A 24,380-nucleotide genomic window follows, 5' to 3' on the forward strand; every position below is an offset into this window, starting at 1 on the left:
AACTAACTTTCTTTGGGATTACATTATTTATAATGTGATTTATAATTATACAGAATGAAATGTAAATCACATAGATGTAAGTAATAAGGCAATGGCATTCATCCTCATAATTCCCAATCCTGACCCACTATGCTGAACCTTCTTCCTAGATTTTTCTAGGCTATTGAGCAGCAAAAGAGAAATTATCCAGACCATGCTGATTAGCAACTAAACAAATATGTGGCTCCAATCTTTCCTGGGCTATTTTCCCAAAGCACCTCAGCAACTAATACGAACCATTACTTGCTTCCTAAGAAGTCAGTTTAAGTCCTCTATCCCATTTTTTGGCAGGCAATCTAGACATTTCTCCCACCTACAACAGTGCCTTAGACTTCTCTACTCCTTACTAGAATGTAAGTCTCTTTAGAGAACTATTCAATCTATTTGGCTCTCTCCAAAATCTCTACAACCTACAATTACCCTAGTCAATAGTCATGTAAGGTTTGTTAAATGAGAAAAATAAAATGAAAATATTTTTTCTTTAATCCTCAAAATCATCTATAATTTCATCAATATTTATTTCTTTTCCCATTTTCTCAGTAAAAAGGACTTCTGCTTTAAGTGACAGTAGATGGAAAGCCACCAGTCTTTCTCAATTTCAAATTAAAGCAATCCCATCAGTACAGTTTCTGGATAGAAAATAAGTTCTTATATCATTTTAAATCAAGTACAATGGTGCTCTGGAAATGTCCTTTCTCACCTTGCCCAAGCCATATTTTACATGTACTCAACAAATGTCATCCCTACTTCCTAAAAACATGTTTATTTTTCCCATTCCAAGAAACAGTCATTTCTTCACTTGACATCATCCTTTTTTATTATAAATATCAAGTAATGTTAACTGTACAAATCAATGGATTTTACTGTAACAATTCCATGCATGCATGCATTGTGCTTTAATAGTCTCCCCCTCTCTACCACCCTCTTCCCCATCCCTCTACATCATCCTTCAGCAACCCATCAACTTCTTCCTTCTGCTCACCATTGCTTATTTTACAAGTAGTTTATAATCACTGCTTCATCTTTCTTATTCTTATACCCACGAATTTATGGCTTACATTCCCACTTTACTAACACTGTTCTCAATAATTCTACCAATAATATCATATTTGCCAAATTTAATAAATTAATTTTCTTTCTATTTCATTGATTCCTCCTTCTTGGTCTCTTTTGTGACTTCTCCTTCATCTTCCTAAACAGTGCATATTAGAGTACTTCAGGAATGGATCATTTGATAGATATCATTAACTGATTTAAAAAAATAGGGCAGGTTGGGGGGCTGTGAAAGAAAGTGAGAAATCAAGAGTGTTTATGAGTTCTAGCTTGGAAAAGTGAAAAGATAGTGATGCCATTAATGAGAGGAAGTAGAAAGAAGAAACACATTTGGAGTGGATACTAAATAACTCCATACAGTGGAGTCCTTTGAATTTGAGGTTTCCAAGTGGGTTTAGATATAGTTTTATCTATATTTACTTTTTCAATACTCTCATCCAGTCATGATTTTACAAACCATCTATATGTTCATGACTCCTTGTTTTCTCTTTCCAGTCTCTCTCCTGAGTTCCTAACTGGCATATGCAAACTTCCCTCTTATTATCTCCCCTCAGATAGCTATTAAGTGTCCCCAATTAAACATGTCCAACATTCAGGTCTTTAACCTTCCCCCCATTTTCTCTCTCTCCGACTTCATCATTCCAGTTCCTCAGTCCAAAGACTTTGAAATTATCCTTGACTTCCTGTCTTAACCCTACATCCAACCCTTCAGCAGATATGTTAACTCTACCTTGAAAATATAACCCAAATCCAACTACCTCTTACCAACTCATAACTGGTCAAAATCACCATAATCTCTCAACTGAATTATTATAACAATCTGCTAACTGGTTTTTCTCTGCTTTTGCCCTTACCCTTCACAGTCTATTCACTACTTAGCAACCAAAACAGGGCTGCTGAATGATCAGTCATATAAGACATTCCTCAAAAGCTCGTAATGGTCCAGGCAAGGTGGTGCACACCTATAATCCCAGCAACTTGGGAGGCTGAAGCAGGAGGATCACAAGTTTAAGGCCAGTCTCAGCAACTTAGCAAGGCCCTAAGCAACTTAGACCTTATCTCCAAGTAAAAAATTTTAAAAAGGGATGGAGATATAGCTCAGTGGTAAAGTATCCCTGGGTTCAATCCCCAAGACTGCCAAAAAAAATTTTTAAATTCCTAATGGTATTCCATCATACTCAGACTGAAAGCAGAAATCTCCTTGATGGCCTACAGAACCTTACATGATCTGAGCTCCCCTACCTTCTAACTTCATCTCCTACATACCTCTCCTTCACTTACTCTGCACCATCACACTATCCTATGCTGATGCTAGAATGCCCCAAGTATGTTCCTGCTCAGGGCTTATGTACTAGTGATTTCTGAAGTGCTTTCATCCTTCAGATCTTTATCTAAGTGTTGCCTTCTTGGTGAACACATGTATTCCTCAATTGACATATAGCATCATTTACTTAACTAATTGACTTTTTTCACCAAAAATCAACCTCTATGAAGGCAGGGACTTTTGTCTGTTTTGTTTACTGCTACATTTTCAGCATAATAGTGCTTAGTTAAGTGTTCCTGTGGAAGGATGTTTGGAATGAATAATTTTTTGGAATGAATAATTTTTTTGAATGAATAATCTAAAAGTCTTGTTTAAATAAGATATCTCTGCAGCACTGGAAACTATTAACATTTTCCTCTTAAACTATCACTCCTAATGTTTCATCAGAATATTCTTTCTGTTCTACTTCTCTCTGACCATTCTACTTCTGCCTAATTTGCATGTTCTTTCCCCACTGTCCATACCTTAAATGTTGGTGTTTCCAAGGTTCAGCATTTGGCCAGTTTTTCTTCTCACTCTACTTGCTCCCCTGAGTTCTTTCAAACAACTCCCACACATTAACAACTCTCAAGTATTTCCCTTTAATAACAAAAAAGTTCCAGAGCCAGATCTGTATTTCATGTCTGCTGGATAAACCTCCCTGGAAATCTCAAATTCAAAAAAGATCCTACCATACAGAATTATTTAGCCTACACCCCAATTGTGCTTCTTCCTTGCATATTCTCATATTAAATAATGGCAGCTGTAACTACTCGTTTGTCCAAGTTAGTATCCATGGACATTCTTGATTTCTCACGTTTTCTCACAGTCTCCCAACCCAACCCACATTTTATCAGTTAGTAACATCTAAGACATTACTGCATCTAAGATATTTCTCACATCCATTTAATTCCTATTTTCACTGGGCTACTTCATGTTTGGCCAGAGCTATTCATCATTATGGTAAGTTCCTCAGGAGCAGGGATCAAATAGCATCCATTTCTATATCTCTAGATTTCTATAGACATATAATCATTTGTCAAATAATGAATGTTCAAGTAATGTTTGTTGAACTGAGTGAAAATATTAAATTCAAGACCCTTCCAAGTTTCTCTTGCAAAACTATCATTCAGATTATATTATCAATGAACAAGCAGTAGCATATCCTTTCTAAATCACCTAGGGAATATACTAATTTAACACTTATTATGATGGAGTTCTACTTACGTAGAACTGAGAGCTGAGACATATTGAGAAAAGCCTGGATATATTTGTTACTAAACTGTGATAAAGGATGCCAACTCTCAAAGTGTGGTAGATTCAGAATTAATCTTTAAGGCATCTTTAACTAAAAGCTAGAAGTAATTTCATGACTATAAAAATGTTTTTAGAATATGAACATCACATAATAAGTACCATCTGGGGAATAAAAATTATTCTAGTCATTTTTATAGCTAGTTCAAAAAAAGAAAGGTGCTCTGATTTTTAGCTGACTACATTTTCAGTGAGTAATAATTTTTCCTTTAAAAATGCAACACAATTAAGTGAATACACTAAAATTCAGGAGGATATGTAACTCAAAGACAACTATTCATTCATTTCTATAGCAATCTGAGAGAGAAAATAATTATCCCTTATGAAGAAAAAGTTATTGACTAGCTCTATTATAATACACATTTCTATTCCTTAATTAAACATTTTTCCAAATTCAACAAAGTACTTTAATTTTCACCATTCTTATCAAAATTGTTTGAAGATAGATAATATTTCATTCATCTGTGAATATTGGCTTAAAATAACGCTTTGGGAAAACAATGTGAAAATTTAAATAAGAAACAGGCCACACAGAGCACCCTAGAACAGATAACAAAAAACTATACCAATGAATAGACGGTTCCACTCCCTGCACATGTGTGTGCATACACACACACACACACACACACACACACACACCCTAACTGGAGATTGAACCCAGGAGTGCTTTACCATTGACCTGTAGTCCCAGCCCTTTTGATTTTGAGATAGTGTCTTGCTAAATTGCCCACACTGGCCTTGAACTTCAAGTCCTCCTGTGTTAGCATCCTGAGTAGCAGGGATTAAGGCATGTACCACCATTCAGGGCACAACCCACTCTTAAGGAAAGATATTTTACACCTTAGGTGTATATTTATGTATATATCAGTGTATAATAATCTTACCAAAAGAAAATTCTTTTAGCTTCAGACAAGAGAAATCTGTGCATTAACTAGCACTTCAGGTAATTAAGGTGAGAAAACACAGTTACACTTTTATCTGATTAATGCCAGTACCTTTTTCCATTTTTTTAAAATTCTCTACAATCAAACTAAAAATGATTTGTTTGTAATATAAACCTTTCATCATCATGTTACCCTTAAGAGGTTAAAATTAAGGGCAAACAAAATGATACTATTTTCTTCAGAAAATTCAACTCATTAAATATATTTTCCAGAGCCAGTGTTGTGGCTCAGTGGTAGAGTGCTTGCCTAGCATGCTTGAGGCACTGGGTTCAATCCCTGGCACCACATTAAAATAAAATAAAAGTATTTTTTTAAAAGTATTTTCTACAACTTTATATAATTTATACAAGTAGTTTTAAAAATTAGAGACCAGAAACACATCAAAGTGGTTTCTTTGTAAAGATATAGACCTTTGTTCATAACGGATCTATCTAGATACTGAACATCTTTCTCAGTTGTGTCACAGAGTAACTCTGCATTGCTTCATTTTATCAGTACTTCCTCTGGGACTCTCTTCTTCCCTGAGTATGCCCCCTTGTTCCCAAGGCACAGGTATTGTGCTGAGGGCACTAAGGAAGCTCATCTGGAATTGAGGAAGCCTTTGATCTTGAATACTAGATGTTCTGCTTCAGTGACCAATGCCAATTTAGCTCAGATGTTGATTAAACCAAAGATAAATTCCAGTTCTCTTTTTTTTTTTAGTACCTAGAATAAACCTAAAAGTGAACTACATAGTCAGAAAATGGCAGTTTCCTGAATGTATGACTTTCCCCATTTTCTAATGGTTTTTAATATCCTCGCCTTCTCCTTCTCCTTCTCCTTTTATTCCCTCTCTTCCTCTCTCAAACACACACACACACAAAAAAAAAAAAAAAACACAGAGCAGACCTCTTTTTTTCTCTTTCATCAGTGACTACTATTTCACCACTTCTATTCTCTTGCTTTCTTCTACATTCCTTTGCCTCTTTATTGACCATTATTAACTCCTTGCTTCCTTATGCTTTTCTTTAGGTTCTATTCATAATTGTACTTCTCATTATCTATGAAAAATAGCTTTCTATGATTTTATTGTTATTACTATTAAACATAATTAATCAATGAAAACATTATTTCTTAGGTTTTGTGGCTATCTATTGAAAAAAAAATCTTACTGAAACAACTAGAATCTCCTATGCCACTCTCCTGCTTTCTCATTTCTATTACTAGATGAATACAGAGTGCTTCAATACTTCCAAAGACTACATGTGGGTTTGAGAATAAGGGAGAAACAAACATCCCAAGTTCTCAAGAGCGTCGAATTATAGCCCAGAAAATGAAGGTGCTGTATACATAGCCACTACAGCTTAGTGTTAACATTCTATCTACTCCTTAGAAATCTGTACCTTAACCAGACTGTATTAGAAGAAACAAAAATTAAACACACACATAAGTATTGATTTTTTTCTGATTATTAGAGAACAAGCAGCAGATATGATGTCACACACCCTTAAACATTCTGGTTCATACTTCCTGGAACAAGATCTCTAGCCAATCTAATCACCACATAAACTTCCAGAACAGGAAATTAATTTAATAAAATACTATACAATGCACAGATCTTTCTTACAAAGTGCACCAACAATGTCATTTGTTCCTATCTGGTTCAAGATCCAGTGCAGGAACATTTAGCTCATGGCTCTTCAGTCTCCTTCAACATGGAACACTGTCTGAACAGTTTTAAATAACATAGGCCTTCATTCTGTAAGATGGCCTTCAACCTAGGACTAGGCCATACTTACATCCTCAATTCTTAGTAGGAACTCCCCAAGAATGATGCTCTTCAAAGCCCATCATTCAAGAGATACATCATGTCAATTTGTTCCAGCTGGTCAAGCTCATGTTTACTGTAAAAATACTACTTTCTGCCAAACACAGTGGCACACATCGGTAATCCTAGTGGCCTGGGAGGCTAAGGCAAGAGGATCACAAATTCAAAGCCAGCCTCAACTTAGCAAGGCCCTAAGCAACTTACAAGACTCTGTCTCAAAATAAAAATAAAAAGGGCTGGGGATGTGGCACCCTGGGTTCAATCCCCAATACAAAATTTTATATATATATATATATATATATAATAGGCAATTTGAGTATTTTGTATAGAGTAGAGAGATATTCAGAAATTGTATTCATATCCAAAGATCTATCCACCAGCTTTAAATCCCTTGGTGACACCTTCCTAAATCAACCACCATTCTGATGAATACCAAATGGTGATTTTTCTAGTTATATTATTCCTTATTTATCAGTAAGCATTTCACATTAAAAGATTTTTCTTTCTCTTCCACATTTTTATAATTTATTCATATCATAGAGATCTGTGGATTCCCATTTTATGAAACGAGTTCTATTAATTTTTATCATTATTTATTTTTAATGGTCAAATTTTCAAGCTGACTCCTCTGTCATTTTGAAATGTCAATATCATTTGTTAAACATTTCCTTACTCTCTGGAACATTAAGAAATTCAATGCTCATCTTGTATGTTTTATGGCTCAGTCCTTGAGTCAACCCTATTTCCAAGGAGTTTTGATTTCTTTTAGTAATCAGTGTCTAGGTATATGGCATGATCATACAATTTTTTGTCTGTTTTAAGAGAGCTACATATATTATATATATGTGGTGTGTGTGTGTGTGTGTGTGTATATATAAATATATATAATATTATATATACTATATATAATACTATATGTAGTATAAAATACTATAATGTAATACTATATTATCTATTTGTTCATATGTATCAAAAACATAAGTCATATCTCCAATTTCAATTAAATACCTCATTCAATACCTCATTATCCCTTTCCTTGTTTATAAATCCCTTCTCCAACAGCTCTCATTATCTCAATATCCTTATCATAGTCACTCATGTGCTCGATCTATTTATTTTCTCAATCTCTCCACACCAGTCCCTCTGTGCTTCTTTCCCCATTACTGCTTTCTTGTTGCTGGCATCCAATGCCTTCATGACTAGAAAGGAAGACAAGGGATGGTGAAAAAAGATGAAAGGAGACTAGAGAAAACTAGGAGAGATGGAAAAAAGAGAAATGGGAAGATTTAAAGGAAAGGGAAGGCAAAAGAAGGGAAAATTGGAATGTAAGGGAAACAGATACTCACTTTTAAAACACCTTCAACAGCCATCTTCCCTTCATGTCCTAATAAAATAGTGTATGGATAAAGCCACTGGATTGCGTGTTTAATTGACATCATAGGAAAGGAATCCTATTTAGGAGCACAAATACATAGGAATAAGCAACATCTAAAATAACCACAGAAAATGTATCTTAAATGTATATGTGCCATTAAAATTGCCCTATAAAAATAACCAATAATTTTCCAGAAGTGTAAAAAAATAAAATATTCTTTCCTCTCCTCTTCCTTTTCCTATTCATTTCTAAGTGAACTCACTCCTACCTTTCATCTGTGTGTCAGTAGCTCCTGTGCTTCTATGTCTAATCATGCTCTTCCTTGAGCTCTAGACCTGAATCTTCAATTATCCATTACATGTGACTACAGTATGTAGTCACATACTGTAAATTTTCATATGTAAACTTTTACATCTGAAACTATTCACATTTGCATACTTTACTCATCCCAAAGCACATGTTCCTCCTTTATTCATAATCTGAGTTCATCTGATCTATATTAACTTAGCTTCATAGCTATAAGTGCAAAGTAAAAAAAGTGTTCATTTTCCTCAAATCCTTCACCCCAAACCAAATTGCATTTTCAATTCTGTTTACACAATAAAGAGTCTACTGATAGGGACCAACACAAAAATTTCAATATGGATTATCTATTAGATGATATTACAGAATTAATGTTAATATGGTAAAGTATGATAACAGTATTCTCATTATGCAGAAAAATGCTCTAATTCTTAGAAGTCATATTCTTAAATATTTAATAGAATACTACAATTTATTTCCAAATGGTTCAGGGGGGGAAGAGGGGTCAAGAAAATGTGGCAATATGTTAGTAATTGGTGCTTCTAGGTGAAGGAATTATGAATGTTTGACTATTTTCCAGCTTGTTGAGATATGACACTCTTCAAAGCACAAAGTTCTGAGCAAAAACAAAAACAAAAATGCAAAATTGGATAAACAGAAGAAATGCCTTTCTGGATATGTAGAGCAATGTAAAAACTACCCTTCCTGTCTAAATAGATAATTCAAAAAAACAATTAACATTTAAAAATGAGTTCCTTGACTAAAGAAAGCAGTATTGCTACTACTTCAGATGGACCTCCTTTGCAGGGTCTCACTAAATGTTATAACAAGCCTTTGAATATCTTTGGCATCCAGGTTCTCCCCAACCTCCTTGATGCCATCACCAAGGGAGGTGTTTTCCTGTAACCTAAATCTGATCACCTAATGTTCTACCTATTTCAAAATGTCTTACAGGCCATTTCTTCATCATAAACTCCAGGCAACTTCACTCCCCATGAAATATTTCAAAATCAAGTTCAAACATCTCTCTCACCATACACGCTTTCTCTAGGGATACAACTTATTCTCACTCTCCTACCAGGTTCTTTTGTGACTGAACACCTATGAATGCATCCTCTGCCTATAAGGCCTTTAACTGCCATGCACTTTTTTAAAGTGTAGTGGACAACAGCTGTTGTCCACCCAATCCCCTCAGGTCTCTTTATATCCTTTCTTTGTGCCTCTCAGGTCTCCCTTCCCACAGCCAGCTGCTGCAGATCTTATTTTTTAAATATTTTTAATTTGTCAATGGACCTATATTTTATTAATTTATTTATATGTGTGCTGAGAAGTGAACCCAGTGCCTCATACATGCTAGGCAAGCACTCCACCACTGAGCCATAACACCAGCTCTGCAGGTCTTTTTAAGAAGACTGCCCTTCAGCTCCTGGAACCAGCTTTGCTCACAAGCTGGGAGAGACGGTAATGACTTGAAATGTACATCCCCTGGGACAACTATTAACCAATGACTAATGGGTGCTAGAATAAGAAAGCCCAGCTCTACTGCTCCAGTTGGGGCAACTTTGAGGCCTAACTCACTGCAGTACACCTCTTCTTTGATACGGCTGAAGCCTTCCCTTCCACCTTTATACTTTACTTACATCTCATGTCTACCTCCTCCTTCTCCAAAGCTAGGAGTTCTTTAGAAACTCAGAACACGTCCTTGGGCTCTGTATAGTTTACTATACTGCACAACAAATCAACCTTAGGCCTTTTACAGAAGAATATGATAAGAAAACCCAAAGTGATTAATTCCCAAGGATTAACTTTTAAATTTGCTTTGCTATATTTGGGTTCACGAGTCATTAATTTGGTTTATACATACCAGGATTTGAACTGCAGCTGGTAAACTATCTAAAGGAAAATCTGGAAGTCCAAGAGCAAAAGATTCTTGGGAACAGACAGTTGTTGCAAAAGACAAAAGCTGAGAAACTCTGGGGGAAAAAATCATATTAAATTTTATTCTAATAGTTTTGAAATAAGTATAAGTATGTTAAATAGCAAATAGCTGGGCCAATTTAATTAATCTAAAATGATCCCTACTGTTAATTCTTGAAGAACAGTGACTCCCGTATCCCAATGTTCCATTTAAAACTCAGAAGCTGATTAGCTAGACACATGAATTTCCTAAACCCATCAAGATAGGTGAGGTTATCACAACCTGATCTAAATCTACCCTGCCAGCTTTATCTCCTCTCAATCTCAAATCTAAACTCTAGACAGCAGATTTTTATAGCCTTAGGAACAAAGCATAAACTCTCATATCTCATGCTTTCAGAAAAGTCCTTTGTAATTCTTTCATTCCATTCTCTATCTGGGAAAAGTCTACACATTCTTTAGGACTCACTTCAAACATCAATGTTTTTGTGAAGCCTTCACAAAGTCTCAACCACAAATAGCCCCAGTATTTTGAAATTGTGGCATGTAACTACACTGGGTTAAACTAAGCTACTTGTATCTCTTTCCGTTCTACTAGATCTTAATTCCACTTCTTACCATCAATGATCTATTTTATTGATTTTATCACCAGCATATACCAAACCTTGCAATACTAAAAAAATTCTTAAAAGAATAGTCATGGAATGAATATATCAATCAATGAACAGGCAAAACAAATTCAATGTTAAGTGACCAGTATCTATAAAAGTACACTTACTTCTCTGCTGAAACATTGGCTCCAACTGAATATAATACATTAAGTTGATCCTAAAATGCCATAGAAATATATCAAATTAATAAAAACTAGAACAGATTAAATGGAAAAGTTTATAGATACAAACAAACCTTTTAATTAGGCAGACACCAAGAAATTCATAGGAAAAATAATTTCTTGTTACATTCATTTTATAAAAATCTTTTTAAAATCTTTCAAACAAATAATGCCACAAAAATTTTTCATCCTACTTCCCAGAGATTTTTCCTTATCCCATATCTTTTTTCCTGTCCATTAACTACTGAAGAGGAACTGAATTTCTTGTTGTGGACAAAAATCTATTTTAAAGACTTAATCAATCTTGGTCATAATTACCTTGAAGGGTAGAAAATAAATATCTCTGGCTTGAAATCGAGAACGAAGAGGGGGATCTAATGGATTCCCAGAATATCTGGGCACTGGCAAGCCCAAGGCAATCACTCGGAAATTTTCACTAACTCGGACAATCTTCCAAGCATCCAACTCTGCTTTAGTATGATCCTAAGAAAGGGAGAGATCAAAAATTACAGCACAAATGAAACAGATTAGAACTGCAAGAGCTACCAGGCCAAGACACCTAAGCCTTGCCTGTTAAGAGAACTGAATTTGAAAACACTTTCAAAATCACACAGTCAAGGGAGGAAGCAAAGTAAAATCCAGATCCAGGGAAAGCTTGCAACATGAATACCAGTCTTGGAAACAAAAGTCCCTCATACACGAAGGAACCAACAAAAGCTGAGTCAGATCTCCAAGCCCCACTCAATAATACAGAGGAAGAGAGTCAGGAAAATAAGGAAAAGACATGATGATCAAGAGGACAGACAAACCATCCAGAGTGGAGATCACCCACAGAGCCTAAATAGATAATTATGTTTACAGGAATATTTCTAGAAAAACATACTGCTAATAACAACTAACATGTTTGAAAATTTACAGAGTAGGCATTTTCCATGAATTTTTCTCATTTAACTTGCACCAGAATCCAGACAATCTCCTTATGATCTGAATGAAAAACCTTAAGTTCAAAGGAGTTATATAACTTACCCATGGTCACTGGAGGCACTGAAAGAACATAAACTGCATAGTTTTGAAGTCACAAACCCTGGCTCAACTACCTGATACATGCATGTTCTACTTAAATTATCAAGGTTATATTATTTACCGTTGGAACCTCAGTCCTCATCTATAAAACAGAAATAATATCATCTACATTATTATGACTGCTATGAAAACTAAGTGTGAGAATGTATGTATGTAGCAGGCACATGTTACAAATCATTTCCTTCCTTCTCTTCCTTAATGGCTCTTCACAGCCTTAAACAATAGTATCCATGGTATATAAAGTTTATATAAATGTGCATATGTACATTTTGAGGGAAAGGTCCAGTGCTTTCAGCAGATCCTCAGAGGGCAATGCCCACATTGACAGTATAAAATCTTCTCATTGCCTTTCCTGGCAAGATTTGTATCTCATTCTCCCAGTCTCAGCAATCCAACCTTCTATAACTCTGTTTCAACCCATCATACTACTGTTATTTTCCAAAAATGGAGCTTCAGCAACACTGCTCCATTTTCAGTGAAACACCTTTTTCATTTTGTACAGCATAAAAACAAGTATCATTCAAATCTTAGTACACACCACAGCTTCATAAAAACAGGTCCTTTTCTGATCCTTTTCCCCTTTAGAACTACTTTTATACCCCTTCATTAAATCTTTTACAAGCTTCTATCTTTATACATTTGTGTAGCTACTTCTTTTTTTTTTAAGTAAATAACTTATTTATTTTGCTCTCCTTCCCCACCCACATCCAAAAAAAAAAAAAAACAAAACATTTATAAAATATACAGGTTGTTGTGAGCCCATTTTTAGTGACTTTTCACTTGGATTTTGTTTTGTTTTGTTTTTCCAATGCTGGGGCTGGAACGCAGGGCCTCAATGCTACATGACTGTGCAGCTACTTCTATGCAAGACTGCCTCATGCTAATCCAACCTCATAAGAGGACTTATTGCTTGTAGAACATAAGAATCCAAAAGTCTGTGGATAGACTGCATGAATTAATTTTTAAAAAATGAAACATGATTATTTCAATGATAATAAAAAGATCACAATTCATAAATTAACCAAGTAACACTATGTTACATATGATTAACACTATGTTACATACATTAGAAAACAAGAGTCTGGATCCAGCCCTGTCTGAGAAACCAACAAGACAACCTCCAGAGAATCAAATATTTCTGTTTTTCATTTACCTAAAAGTGATAATTAGAATACATATAAAGTTTATACAGACTGATTATTTATATAATAACAAAATTCTACAACCATTACCTCTGTGAAAAAATACACCTTTTGAGATATTAAAACTCAGTATATTGAGTCTAGTTAGAAATAAGTGGGACTTAAATTATGGTGTTGGAATCTGTTTACCATAGAAATTGCCTTAAGATGTAAAAGTTTCAAAAAGAGATCTTGCCTATATTCTGTGATATTCTCATGAGACAGATCTCATATGAGTACAGAATTAACATCTACCAATAAAAATTATGTATTTATACTAATATCTTCTTTGAGGGGAAAAAATCTTTCTCTTTTAATTATAAGCATTCCCTACATAATTGAACCCTTTTGACTCCCATGTTGCAAGTTTTTACCCAAAATAAAAGGTTCAATAATTTTGTGCAGAATTCTACTCTAAGAATAAAGAATATATCAAACTTTTTGTTGTGAAGTGATGCTTTTGCTTTTAAAACATACAATTCCACATTCTAAGTAGTATTCTTTTCCAAATCATGTCCTAAAAGGTTGAATAGTATAATTTTTAGGAGAAAACAATTATTTTGAAATTTAAAAGTGTCTAAAGAGAAAGTGACCTGCATGTTTTCACCTTCTTTTACAGACAAATAATAAAAAAAAAAAAGTCTTCATTTCAGTACGTGAACTATAGCAAAATGAAGGAATAAAATTTAGCTCTTCTTATTGATTAGAACCTCCATTATCCCTTTCTAATTGTATAAGAATTAGATGACCTTTAGATAGATCTAGATGGAAATTACTATACTGCATGAGAAAAACACCATCAAAAAACTCTCACAGACAGAAAAGAAACCCACTACTAAAAGGGTTGCAAGATTGTTATAGAGAAACAGCTTTGGGCAGCAGGGATCAGAAAAAGATGCTCCTGGTTCTACCAGCCATGGAACATCAGTTCAATCAGACCCTCTGGCATCAACATCTATTATTTAGTGCCTCATGTGTTCTGGACTTGTATTTGCACCCCGAGAGCAGGATCAAGAAATATAAGAAACAGGTCTTGCTCTTGAGTGATTGGCCAGTAAGATTAGCATATATGTATCTGCACAGAAAAGGTGTGAGAAAGCCTCCGAGTCCTAGAATGTCGATGCAGAACAATCAGTCAGTCACAGAAGGCTGTTAGCACATACAGCTCCAATTTGGTACAGCCTGAGCTAAATGAATAAGGACTAAGCATCTTCTTGCCATTTATGACATTAAATGACACATCCAAAGCCTTTTGAAGAGCCCCATATCCTGTACTTGTTGCACAGCATTTAATTTTACTTACTTATTTATCCATCCAACAAATAATTAATGAACACCCACTACATTGTTCAAGGAATTTGAGAAACATTAGCAAAAAGAAATCCCTGTACTTGCAAAACTTATATTCTAGTAGAGGGAGACAGATAATAGTAAACAAGTTATATAGGATATTAGAAGACAACATGGAAAAACAAAACAGAGTAGGGTTAGGGTGTATAGAAGCAGAGGGCAAATTACAATTTTAAATAGGGGGGTCAGGGCAGGCTTCACTGACAATGTAACATTTGAACACTTGATTAAGTTAGAGGAGCAAGCCAAGTAAATGCCTGGGGAAATAAACATTTCTGGAAGAGGTAAGTACCTGTGCAAAGGCTTGAAAATAGAATGCCTACTTAGCAGATTTAAGGTAAAGAGAATACTAGTAGCTGGAGTGAAGTAAAAGAGGTGGAGGACAGAAGGACAAGAGGCAGGATAAGATATGATCTGGGTAAGGGCCCAGATCATACAGAGCATTCAATTCCATTATAAAGGAATTGAAGAGCAAGCCCGTAAGGTCAAGCACAGGAGTGACCCAATCTGGTAAAATCTGATGCATGTTTTAAAGCAATCGTTAGCTGCTGTATGAAGGAATAAGAATTGAACAGGGAATCCAGTTAGAAGCCAGGCATAAGATGTTCCTGGCTTGGACCATCAGGGTGTCTTTTAAATATCATATTCATTTTGGTCAATACCTATTGGGGTTTGAGGTTCAGGAGGCTAAGAACTGAACTTTATTCAGCTTTGTATCCCAGATGCCACGAAGTATGAATTCAATCAAAACCACTGGTGTCAAAAGTTATTGAGCACTGTCTAAAAGTCATTAGAATTTTACATTGTTGAGCAAAGAAAAGGGGGGAAAAGGAGAAAAATGTGTTAAGAGAGAAAATAGTTATTAAACTGACAAAAAAGAAACTATAGAAATCTCAGAGGTCTCTGACATGGTCTGCAGAAGTACAGCCTTGTAAAACTGCAAACTCATTTGCCAAAGATAAGGGCCATCTGAATGAACACTTGTCCTGATTCCAAGAGAACTGTGTTTTATATGGCACGCCACCCATAGTTGACACTACCCACAGTTTGACAACAAAGACAAAGCAGGAGGATTTTTCTTCTCTTACTTGCAGAAGTTTGTCGTAATGCTCAGCAGACATCAGGAAGCGTCCATCTTCAAGCTGCATCTCCCTGTTTTCCAGTAAGTTGTTCAATACAGGCAGAACATTCCTCTCGGCCTTTTCCAAGCCTTCCAAAATGAGAATTCTGCCTTCTGTGGCAGCACGAACTGCACACTATTTCCAAAACACATAAGAGCAAAATGAGAATATTAAAGATAGCAGAAGGCCTTGACCTAATTTTACATGTACTGCAAACTATACTTGCATTTCTTGTTATAGGGTCTGGGAATCAGGAATGCTAAATTCCAATCTTAGTTTTTTCTGCCCATGCCATCTTAGACAAGTGATTTTACCTATTTGTGCCTGTTTATTCACTTGTAAAAAAAAAAAAGACATTGAAAGAGATGTCCTCTAGGGTTCCTTTTGGCATTAACATCTTAGATTATGAACCCAAAGGAATAGAAACTAAGTGCTACCTAAGAACTGGTAAGATAATTAAACAAGGGAGCAGATTCCTTAAATTAGAAGAGGCAAATAAAGAAAGTAATCTGCCCTAAATGTTCTGCAAGCTTCTTGTGAAGATCAAATAAACTAGGTGAGAAGGCTTGAAGACCATAATGTTTATAAATGAGTCATCCTCAAAAGAATTCAGGTCGAACCTGAAGGTGGATGGAGGTTTTACAGTAGCCTACAACATACTGACTTAGCCAGTACTGTAAGTATTCTAATAAATTTAGGAAAATTAGTAGTAGAGAAAAGTGAGAAATAAAAGACTCCCAAATGGTGAGAGACAGGAAAACTATAATACCAATAAATTACTGAAGATATTGTATTATATCTTCAGTAATTTATTGGTATTATAGTTATACACACACACACACACACACACATATTAAAATTCTCCTTTAACTTGCAGGTCCTGAACAATGTAGAATAAAAACAAAATATGAATTAAAACTTCTTCATAAAAAATCCTTGGAAATCAGCTTTAAAAAGGAAACCTTCAATCAAGTTTCTTTTGCACACTGAACAACAGACAAGATTAATGGTGCTAAATTTATATGACCACTCTTTCCTTAAAAGGCTTTTTCTTTGGTCTCATGACATTGCATGCTCTTAGAAAAAGTCTCTCTTTTTCTGTCTGTCCATTAAATGAAGGTGATGTTCAGAATTATATCTTTAACCCACAGCACTTCTTACTCTACAAGATACTTCCTCATTAATCTGAATCACACAGTTCCAAACATCACTTCTATGCTAATGATTTCCCAATCTCCAGAACCCAAACTGCAGACCATATGGTTCTATCACATGATGGCTCCATTCAGACCCTACAAGCTCTTCAGCTCAACACTGAGCACATCTTTCCCCCTCCTTGCAAATCTGCTTCTCTTCTATTTAAGATGGGAAAACCATTCACCCATGATAGGACCCTTGATTCCTATCTTACCTCTTACATTCATCTACATGTTCTGACGATTTAACCTCCTTAATATCTCTTGAACTCATCCCTTTCTACTATACCCCAAGCTCAGGTCCTTCTTAAATCTCAGATCTCCTCCATAGTAGTCCAAGCTCCTTAATTGGTCAGATAAGCCTATCATACTACAGGATTTCTAGTGTCACTTCCTGACATTAGTTGCTTCACATGTGGTACTTTTGTGACAATGAACTGCATGTGATTTCTCCCATCCATGTACATATCATATTGCTTTACTAGAAAAATCTGTGTTTAATTAAAGTGACCTCTTTACTCAAAATTTAATTTCCCTTTAGTAATTATAATCAGCCCATAAAAGGAGCTAAACTTATGAAAGGGGGAAAACATCTCCCTACTTCCTTCTCCTTCTCCTTCTCCTTCTCCTTCTCCTTCTCCTTCTCCATATCCATAGCCAAGGAAATTTCTGGACCAATAAAGTATTGATTTTTCAAGAATAGAGGAGCAAATAAGCACTGTTTAATCAAGCTTGCAGGCTGCTTCCTTTTAATAAACCACTGGATTTTACACAGTATAATAGGGCTTAGTTTATTTCAGGTGTCTGTGATATTATAAAATAATCAGATTTTAATAAATCATATTAGTCTAAAATCATCCCATTTTAAGAATAAAAACAATTCATGGAATCTTTCAAATCTACCATTACTTTATATATTTTAATTCTCTTCTGTAGCTTTATTAATTTTTAAATGCATGGATAGAGATGACTTAGAAGTTCCTAAGGAACAAACAAACAAAACCAAGAATCTCATTTTGCTAGCTATATAAAAGACAAAGCTTCTGGGATATTAAAAAAAAACAAATACAAATTACTTTTTTATAAAAATTCATGTTTCAGGTAAGGTCTCAATTAAGCTTTCTTTCACAAAAATTTATTTAGTCCAAGAAAGCATAGCTCAGAATTTTAAAAAAAAGAAACTAATTAAGTTATCATAAACTGGGCAATATTATTTCTTAAAAACCTGAAGGTTTTTTTTTTTTTAATCAGTCTTTGTATATAATAGACTAAATACTGTATTGGACTTTTTAAAACTTCATAAGTTTGAAAACTCATGTTCACTGAGGTAAAATTAGAACCACCAATCAAAATTCAGTGGTTAGCCAACTATGGGGCCTGAGAAAACAAAGGCTGGACAACACAGAACAACAAAAAACACTGCAGCTCTGCTTTTATGCACCTCAGGTAGACTCTGGTCTACTACTTACTGAATATTTTCAGGATAAGCCTTGTAGAGGGATCAGAAACAGGAGCCAAATATACAAAGGCATTCTTTCGTCTACTCTAATGGAGGTATTGTGACCACAAAGTTGAGAAAAGATAATACCATGTAATGTCCTCTTGAAAACCTGATCCATATTGCTTGCACCTCTTCTCTAGAGTAAAATGCATACAAGTACATTTACACAGTAGAGGTCACATACTAGACTTCTAATATGATGCCCTGAAATAAACCTATCACTTCTATAGTAGTCGTACTAAAACTGCATAATTATAAATCATGAGGAAATATCAAGACCCAAACTGAGCAACATTCCAAAGATAATTCCCCATAAAGAAGAAAAGGAAGAAGCTTACTGCAAAAGCAGAGTTAGGAACAATGTGAGTGGTAGAGGCCAGTGTTTGAATGATTCAAAGATATGGATATGTTCAAATGATGTTGAGTAGGAGGGGGAGATAGCACAGGGGCACAGAAAGAGAATGCATAAGATTGAAATAAAACTAAGAAAGTTGTTACTTGATGTTGGACCAAACCATCTATAAGGTATTTTTTAGCAATAAGATCCATGAGTATAGGACTTGCCTCATCTTTACTAAGAATATCTTTAAAGTTAAAACAATAAATTTTCCCAAACTTTCTTTCTTATTAATACAACATAAATTATTTCTTAAATTTACACACAATTTTCATCACAATGAGAATGGATGTTTTATAGTCCAACTGGATCCAAAGATGAAAATATAAAGAGAGAATTACAAATCCATAGAATGGTAAAGTTTTAGGAGGGAAAAAGAAGGAAAAATGATAAGCAAAGTATCACCAAAGAATTTTAACTTTCTTCCCTATTTGCCCTTTGGCTGCATGGTTGGAGACCAGAACATGTGAAGATTAAAATTTTTAAATGTAGGCAGAAATACTGGCCAAAAAGAGAAAACCTTAAGTAGATGATCTTTGGTAACAAAGTTTGAAACACTCAAATTTATAGAACTACTAGCATCTATTTACTACTTTAGTATCAACTTGCTTTCTAATTCTTCCTTAAAATAGTCTATAAAATAAGCTAAATGCTTTAAAGTACTGCCAAACTTCACTACTGTAATAAAGTTTGCATTTGTAGAGAAGAAAATAAAATTTATAAATAAGTAACTGACTAAAGCAAATACAAAGTACATTATGTATTCTATCAAAATTATTATGTTACACATAAATCTCAACTTAATTGGAGAGAAAAAAAATTGTTATTCCTGATAGAGGCCTAAGCTTCTTACCCTCCCTGCACTAATGCCCCACCCCCTTCACTCTCTGTTTGTTCAGCATTTAAGCCTGGAGGATCAACAGGAAACTTGCACCATTCTCTCACATCTTAGTAGGATTCAGAAGTCTTCAAAGGATGAGAACCCCATGTTTTAAGCATACCAGTATAAAACTAGCTCACAGCAGGCTATTAACATTTATGGAATAAAAATGCAGCCACTCAGTTAAAAGATGTTGTTATGTAAGTTTAGAAAGAATTTTTATATGAAGGATGACAGTTATCTATGCCTACACTTGTTATGAGAACAGAATAGAATAAGCTCAAGCATGAGAGACTCCGTTTAGATATTTTGAAATTTTTCTACATAGATTACTCAGTAATTGTAGTAAAAGATTTCTGAAATTGTAAAAGAAAACAAAGGAGCAATGCACATACATTTTTAAGAGGAATGACTAGTTATGATTGTTCCTTAAAATAGAAATTAGGCCAATTTTAAGGATACTTTTTGTCCTTCAAGCCACAAAACTTCCAGAGACCTAATTTTTTCAAATGTAAATTGCAACAAGATTCTTTTAGCCTAGCCATCTTATATCACAGCTTTAACAACTCAACACATGGACATGAACAATTTCAAAACAAAAGTAAGTACATGACCTAAAGTCAAAAACTATCCAAGCCCCTACTCTAGATTTGCTTCTGGTTTGATATAAGACCTTAGGCAAACAATTAATCTGGACGTCTGTGTCCTCATTTTTACTAAATGAAAATATCCTCAAGAGGTATTGTGCAACTTCTGAATCAAAGTAGTACTAGAAAAATTTAAAGCTGCTGAATCTGTTAAAATGTAAGTTATTGTTAATGTAACTATTATTTCACAAAAATTATCCCAAACAAATTCATACTTCCTCAAAAAGACTACAATGTAAAAGTACTGAGGAAGAAAAAATTTAAAAAATACATTTTAAGTTCTTTATTTTAAAATATCATAATAGATTTAGATAGAATAATAATTTGAATATGTTCCCCAAAGTTCATGTGTTGGAAACTTAATCCCTACCATAACAGTATTAAGAGGTAGACCTTAAGAGGTAATTAGGGCATGAAGTTCTGCCCTCATGAATAGATTTATGTCATTACTTGGCAGAAGTTTACTTATTTTGAGAGTGGGTTCCTGTTAAATGGATGAGTTTGGCCTGACTCCTCACTCTCCTCTTCTCTCTCTCGCTCTCTCTCCCTCTCCCTCTCCCTCTTACTCTTCCACTACCTCTCTCCCTTCTCCTTCTTCCTCATTCTTCTTCCTCTCTCTCATCCTGCTCCATACTCTTATTACTCTTCTACCCTTCAGCCATAGGATAATACAGCAAGGAAGTCCTTCTCAGACAGACACTTGACCTTGGACTTCCCAGCCTCCAGAACTATGAAACAATACATTTTTGTTCATTATATATTACCCAGTCTCAGGTATTTTGTTACAGCAACACAAGAGACTACAGCAGTTGTTCCACCACTTACTTGCTATCCAGGATTTAGCTTAGTCATTTTATCTCCCTAAGCCTCCATTTGTTTCTGAATGTAGACTCATTACAGTGCTTATAACAGAGACTGTGTTAAAGACTGAATAATTTCTGGCACATGGTAAACTGTCAAAAAACAATCAACACAATGGAATGCTATCCTGTCATTTTCTGGAACATTATGTTAAGTCAAATAAGCTAAGCACAGAAAGACAAATATTTCATGATCTCACTCATGTGGAATCTAAAAAAGTTAATCTCCTAGAAATCAAGAGTAGAATGGTGGTTACCAGTGTCTAGGAAGACTTTCAGGGAAGAAGGGATGGGGAAAAGTCAATAAGAAATACTATGTTACATTTCGGAGCAAGTTCTAGTGTATAACTGCACAGTAGGCCAACTGTAGATAACAGTGCTGTACTGCACATTTCAAAAAGAAAGAAGGACTCTGAATGTTTTCACTATAAAGAAGTACATGGGATTTTATTTGTTCTATACATGGCTATATTTCTAGTGCCTAAAAGAGGATTGTGCAAACAATGGACACCATTAATATTTGTTTACTGAATAAAATTCTTCCTTTAAAAAAAATAGGACAACCCAACAAAGTTAGGGACAGTTTGCAGCAGGAATGTCTCCCAGTACAATATTAGTTTGCTCATGTATGAAACCTATAGACTTAGCCTCATTAGAATTATGACCCAATCAAGCAAGCTAATTGGCCTATTTTTGCAAATATAAATTGCATTATATTTTGCCATGATTATAACATCTGACCCAAATAAACTGTGAATACATAATATATGGCATTGACAACTGATTATAGTTGTCATTTATTTGGGAAAACAAAGAACAATCTTATTTTCTTTTTTAAAAATACCTGCTGTCATTATAAATATTACCATAATTGTCACTGGTTACTGTAGTCATCCATGTGATCATCATGATCACAATCATTTTTTAGGGAAGTAGCATAATTTGGTAGAAAGAATATGAGACTTGGAATTTTACAGAGCTGGTTCAAATCCCACTTCTGCTATTTTTCTGACTATAGCCAATAAGCTTCAGTTACTTCACCTATTAAACCAGAAAGTCATTATTTGTAGATTAAATGCAATGACATAAAACACCTAGCATAACATACATCTTCTCCAACAAAAGTTTCCTTTTATCTCCCTTGATATTTTTAGAGTTTTATAAATCTGCCAAATAGTTAACACTAATAAGTAGATAAGAGTTGTTCTGACTATGATAGTAACATAATAAGAAGCAAGGCCTGAGCTCTGCCTAACATAGAGGTCAAAGTAAATAGAGAGAGTTCTTCCCCAGCTGAATAAGAGATACTTTAGACACACAACAGTGCAGTTGCAAATGGTCTGGTGCAAATACAAAATGTATTCTAAATTCTAAATATTTCATTTGTGAATGAACTTCTGAAATCCAACTTTGAAATTTTAACACTGGTTACATGGAGAAACTGATTTTAACATCCACAAATGAGGTATAATTTACAAGTAATGCTTTGCTTATTTGCTAAAGTAAATAAATGACATCTAGACAAGATAAAACCCTTATTTTCTGATTGATGGTATTATATTATTCAATTAAGAGTTACTTTTAATAATAAGTAGTAGTTAAGCCATGTGGTATTTTTGAAGTCTTAGAGGGGTTTAGTAATAATGAAGGAATTCAGAATAATCCAAAATAGAATATATTAAAATATAATTATTTAATGTGCATTTTTATACTTGATATTAAATTTGTACTTTACATATTATCAAATATCCCAAGATACCAATGCAAAAAGCACTTCTGGCTTAGAACAAGTTAAAGAAAATCATTCAAACTTTTCCATCCATACTTTCTATTCCCCAAATTATCTTGGGGATAAAGAATATCTCCACTTGGCCAGGCAGAAAATCTGACTGTAATTTATTCATAGTATAGGTAAGTTGTATTAGTTTATACTTGAGTAATATAAGAAATTACATATTTATTTAAAAGTCTCCTTTTTCCAGCTCTTTGGAATCACAGGAATATAAACAGAACATGACAATATCAACATACAAAAATAAATATAGTAATAGATTTTTAAGGTTACAATGACTTAGGACTTTTTTCAGGTTACTTTATCTCCTAAGGCAAATGAAAGTTCATGTGACAGCAAAATATCTAGGTTAGTCTCCTTATTTCTCCTTGGATGTTATAATAACTCTAATAAATGTTCATATTTTCATTATTTAACCAATTCTTATTTTTAAAAGCTTACCTTGTAAACTACATAGCAAAGGAATTCCACAAAAAGTATTAAAAGTATGTTCATAACAAGTGGATAAGTTATGGCAAATATTTACATAGATAATAAGATGTAAATTATATTTTTATAGGCTATAATTTCTTTTATCAGTATGTCTTTTCCACCCATATCACTCCACTTACTGACATCTTATACGCAATAGCCAATAAGTATTTAAAAAGATACACCTACTTAATAATTTTCAATACAAATTAAAGCCCATCAATTTGGCAAAGTATATAGATACACTCAATATATATACCATGAGACAATCATTCAAAGGATTAGAGCAGAGTGTGATGGGTATACCCTTTTTAGAAAGAGGCTTAACAATAAATAATAAGACTTTTAAAACTTTCTAGACCTTTTGATTGTTAGAAATGCTGGATTCAAATATGTGCACATTGTTTTCTTTTGATATACTGTCAAATTCTCTTTTAAAAACTGCATTAACCATTCCCAAAAGGGAAGATGGCGGAATAGCGGAAGTCCTGTTTCTGGCTGCTCTGTGACATGAAACCAAGAAAGCAGGCAGGCAGCTTCTCCACAAAGTCTCACTCAGATGGAATACAACATCTCAGAGAGTACAAGAAGAACCCTATACAATGGATTTTTGCAGAAATCAGAGCCTCTGTGCTCTAGTAAGTCTCCGGACACCAGACGCAAAGCCCACAGTTCTAGCTCATCCACAGCTCACAAGTGGTTTAGCAGAACCACCTATTAGCTCCTCTGCAGAACTCCAGACTGCACTCCGCTCCCACACAGGTCACTTGGCTGCAACCTATCCACAGCACAAGGCCATCACCCAGCTCCCCTGACATCACGAGACACCCTGGGGCTGGAAGCAGACCGATTCCATCTTGGAAAACCTTCCTCGCCATTTTGTGGTGGGCGTGGCTATCAGATCAGATCGCCATTTGAGCAGGAGAGATCTTGAAACTCTATGAGAGCACTACAAATCTATAGGGTAAAAACAATAACACATCAGATCCACAGAGCTGGAGAGGAAGACACATA

At 34.7% G+C, this 24,380-nt stretch overlaps 1 protein-coding gene across 1 annotated transcript in view; it reads right to left on the reverse strand.

Annotated features, from left to right (window-relative positions):
• The window catches only part of Vwa8 (von Willebrand factor A domain containing 8), a 394,300-nt gene that overhangs the window by 308,191 nt on the left and 61,729 nt on the right, over positions 1-24,380 (reverse strand). The window contains exons 5-9 of the mRNA XM_071611473.1: positions 15,590-15,757; positions 11,206-11,370; positions 10,834-10,883; positions 10,003-10,111; positions 7,807-7,911 (exon numbers count right to left, since the gene is read on the reverse strand). Coding sequence (XP_071467574.1) covers positions 7,807-7,911; positions 10,003-10,111; positions 10,834-10,883; positions 11,206-11,370; positions 15,590-15,757 — 597 coding nt within the window. The remainder of the gene's footprint in view (positions 1-7,806; positions 7,912-10,002; positions 10,112-10,833; positions 10,884-11,205; positions 11,371-15,589; positions 15,758-24,380) is intronic.

The sequence above is a fragment of the Marmota flaviventris genome, chromosome 4 (genome assembly GCF_047511675.1).
Source record: "Marmota flaviventris isolate mMarFla1 chromosome 4, mMarFla1.hap1, whole genome shotgun sequence".
NCBI lineage: Eukaryota > Metazoa > Chordata > Mammalia > Rodentia > Sciuridae > Marmota > Marmota flaviventris.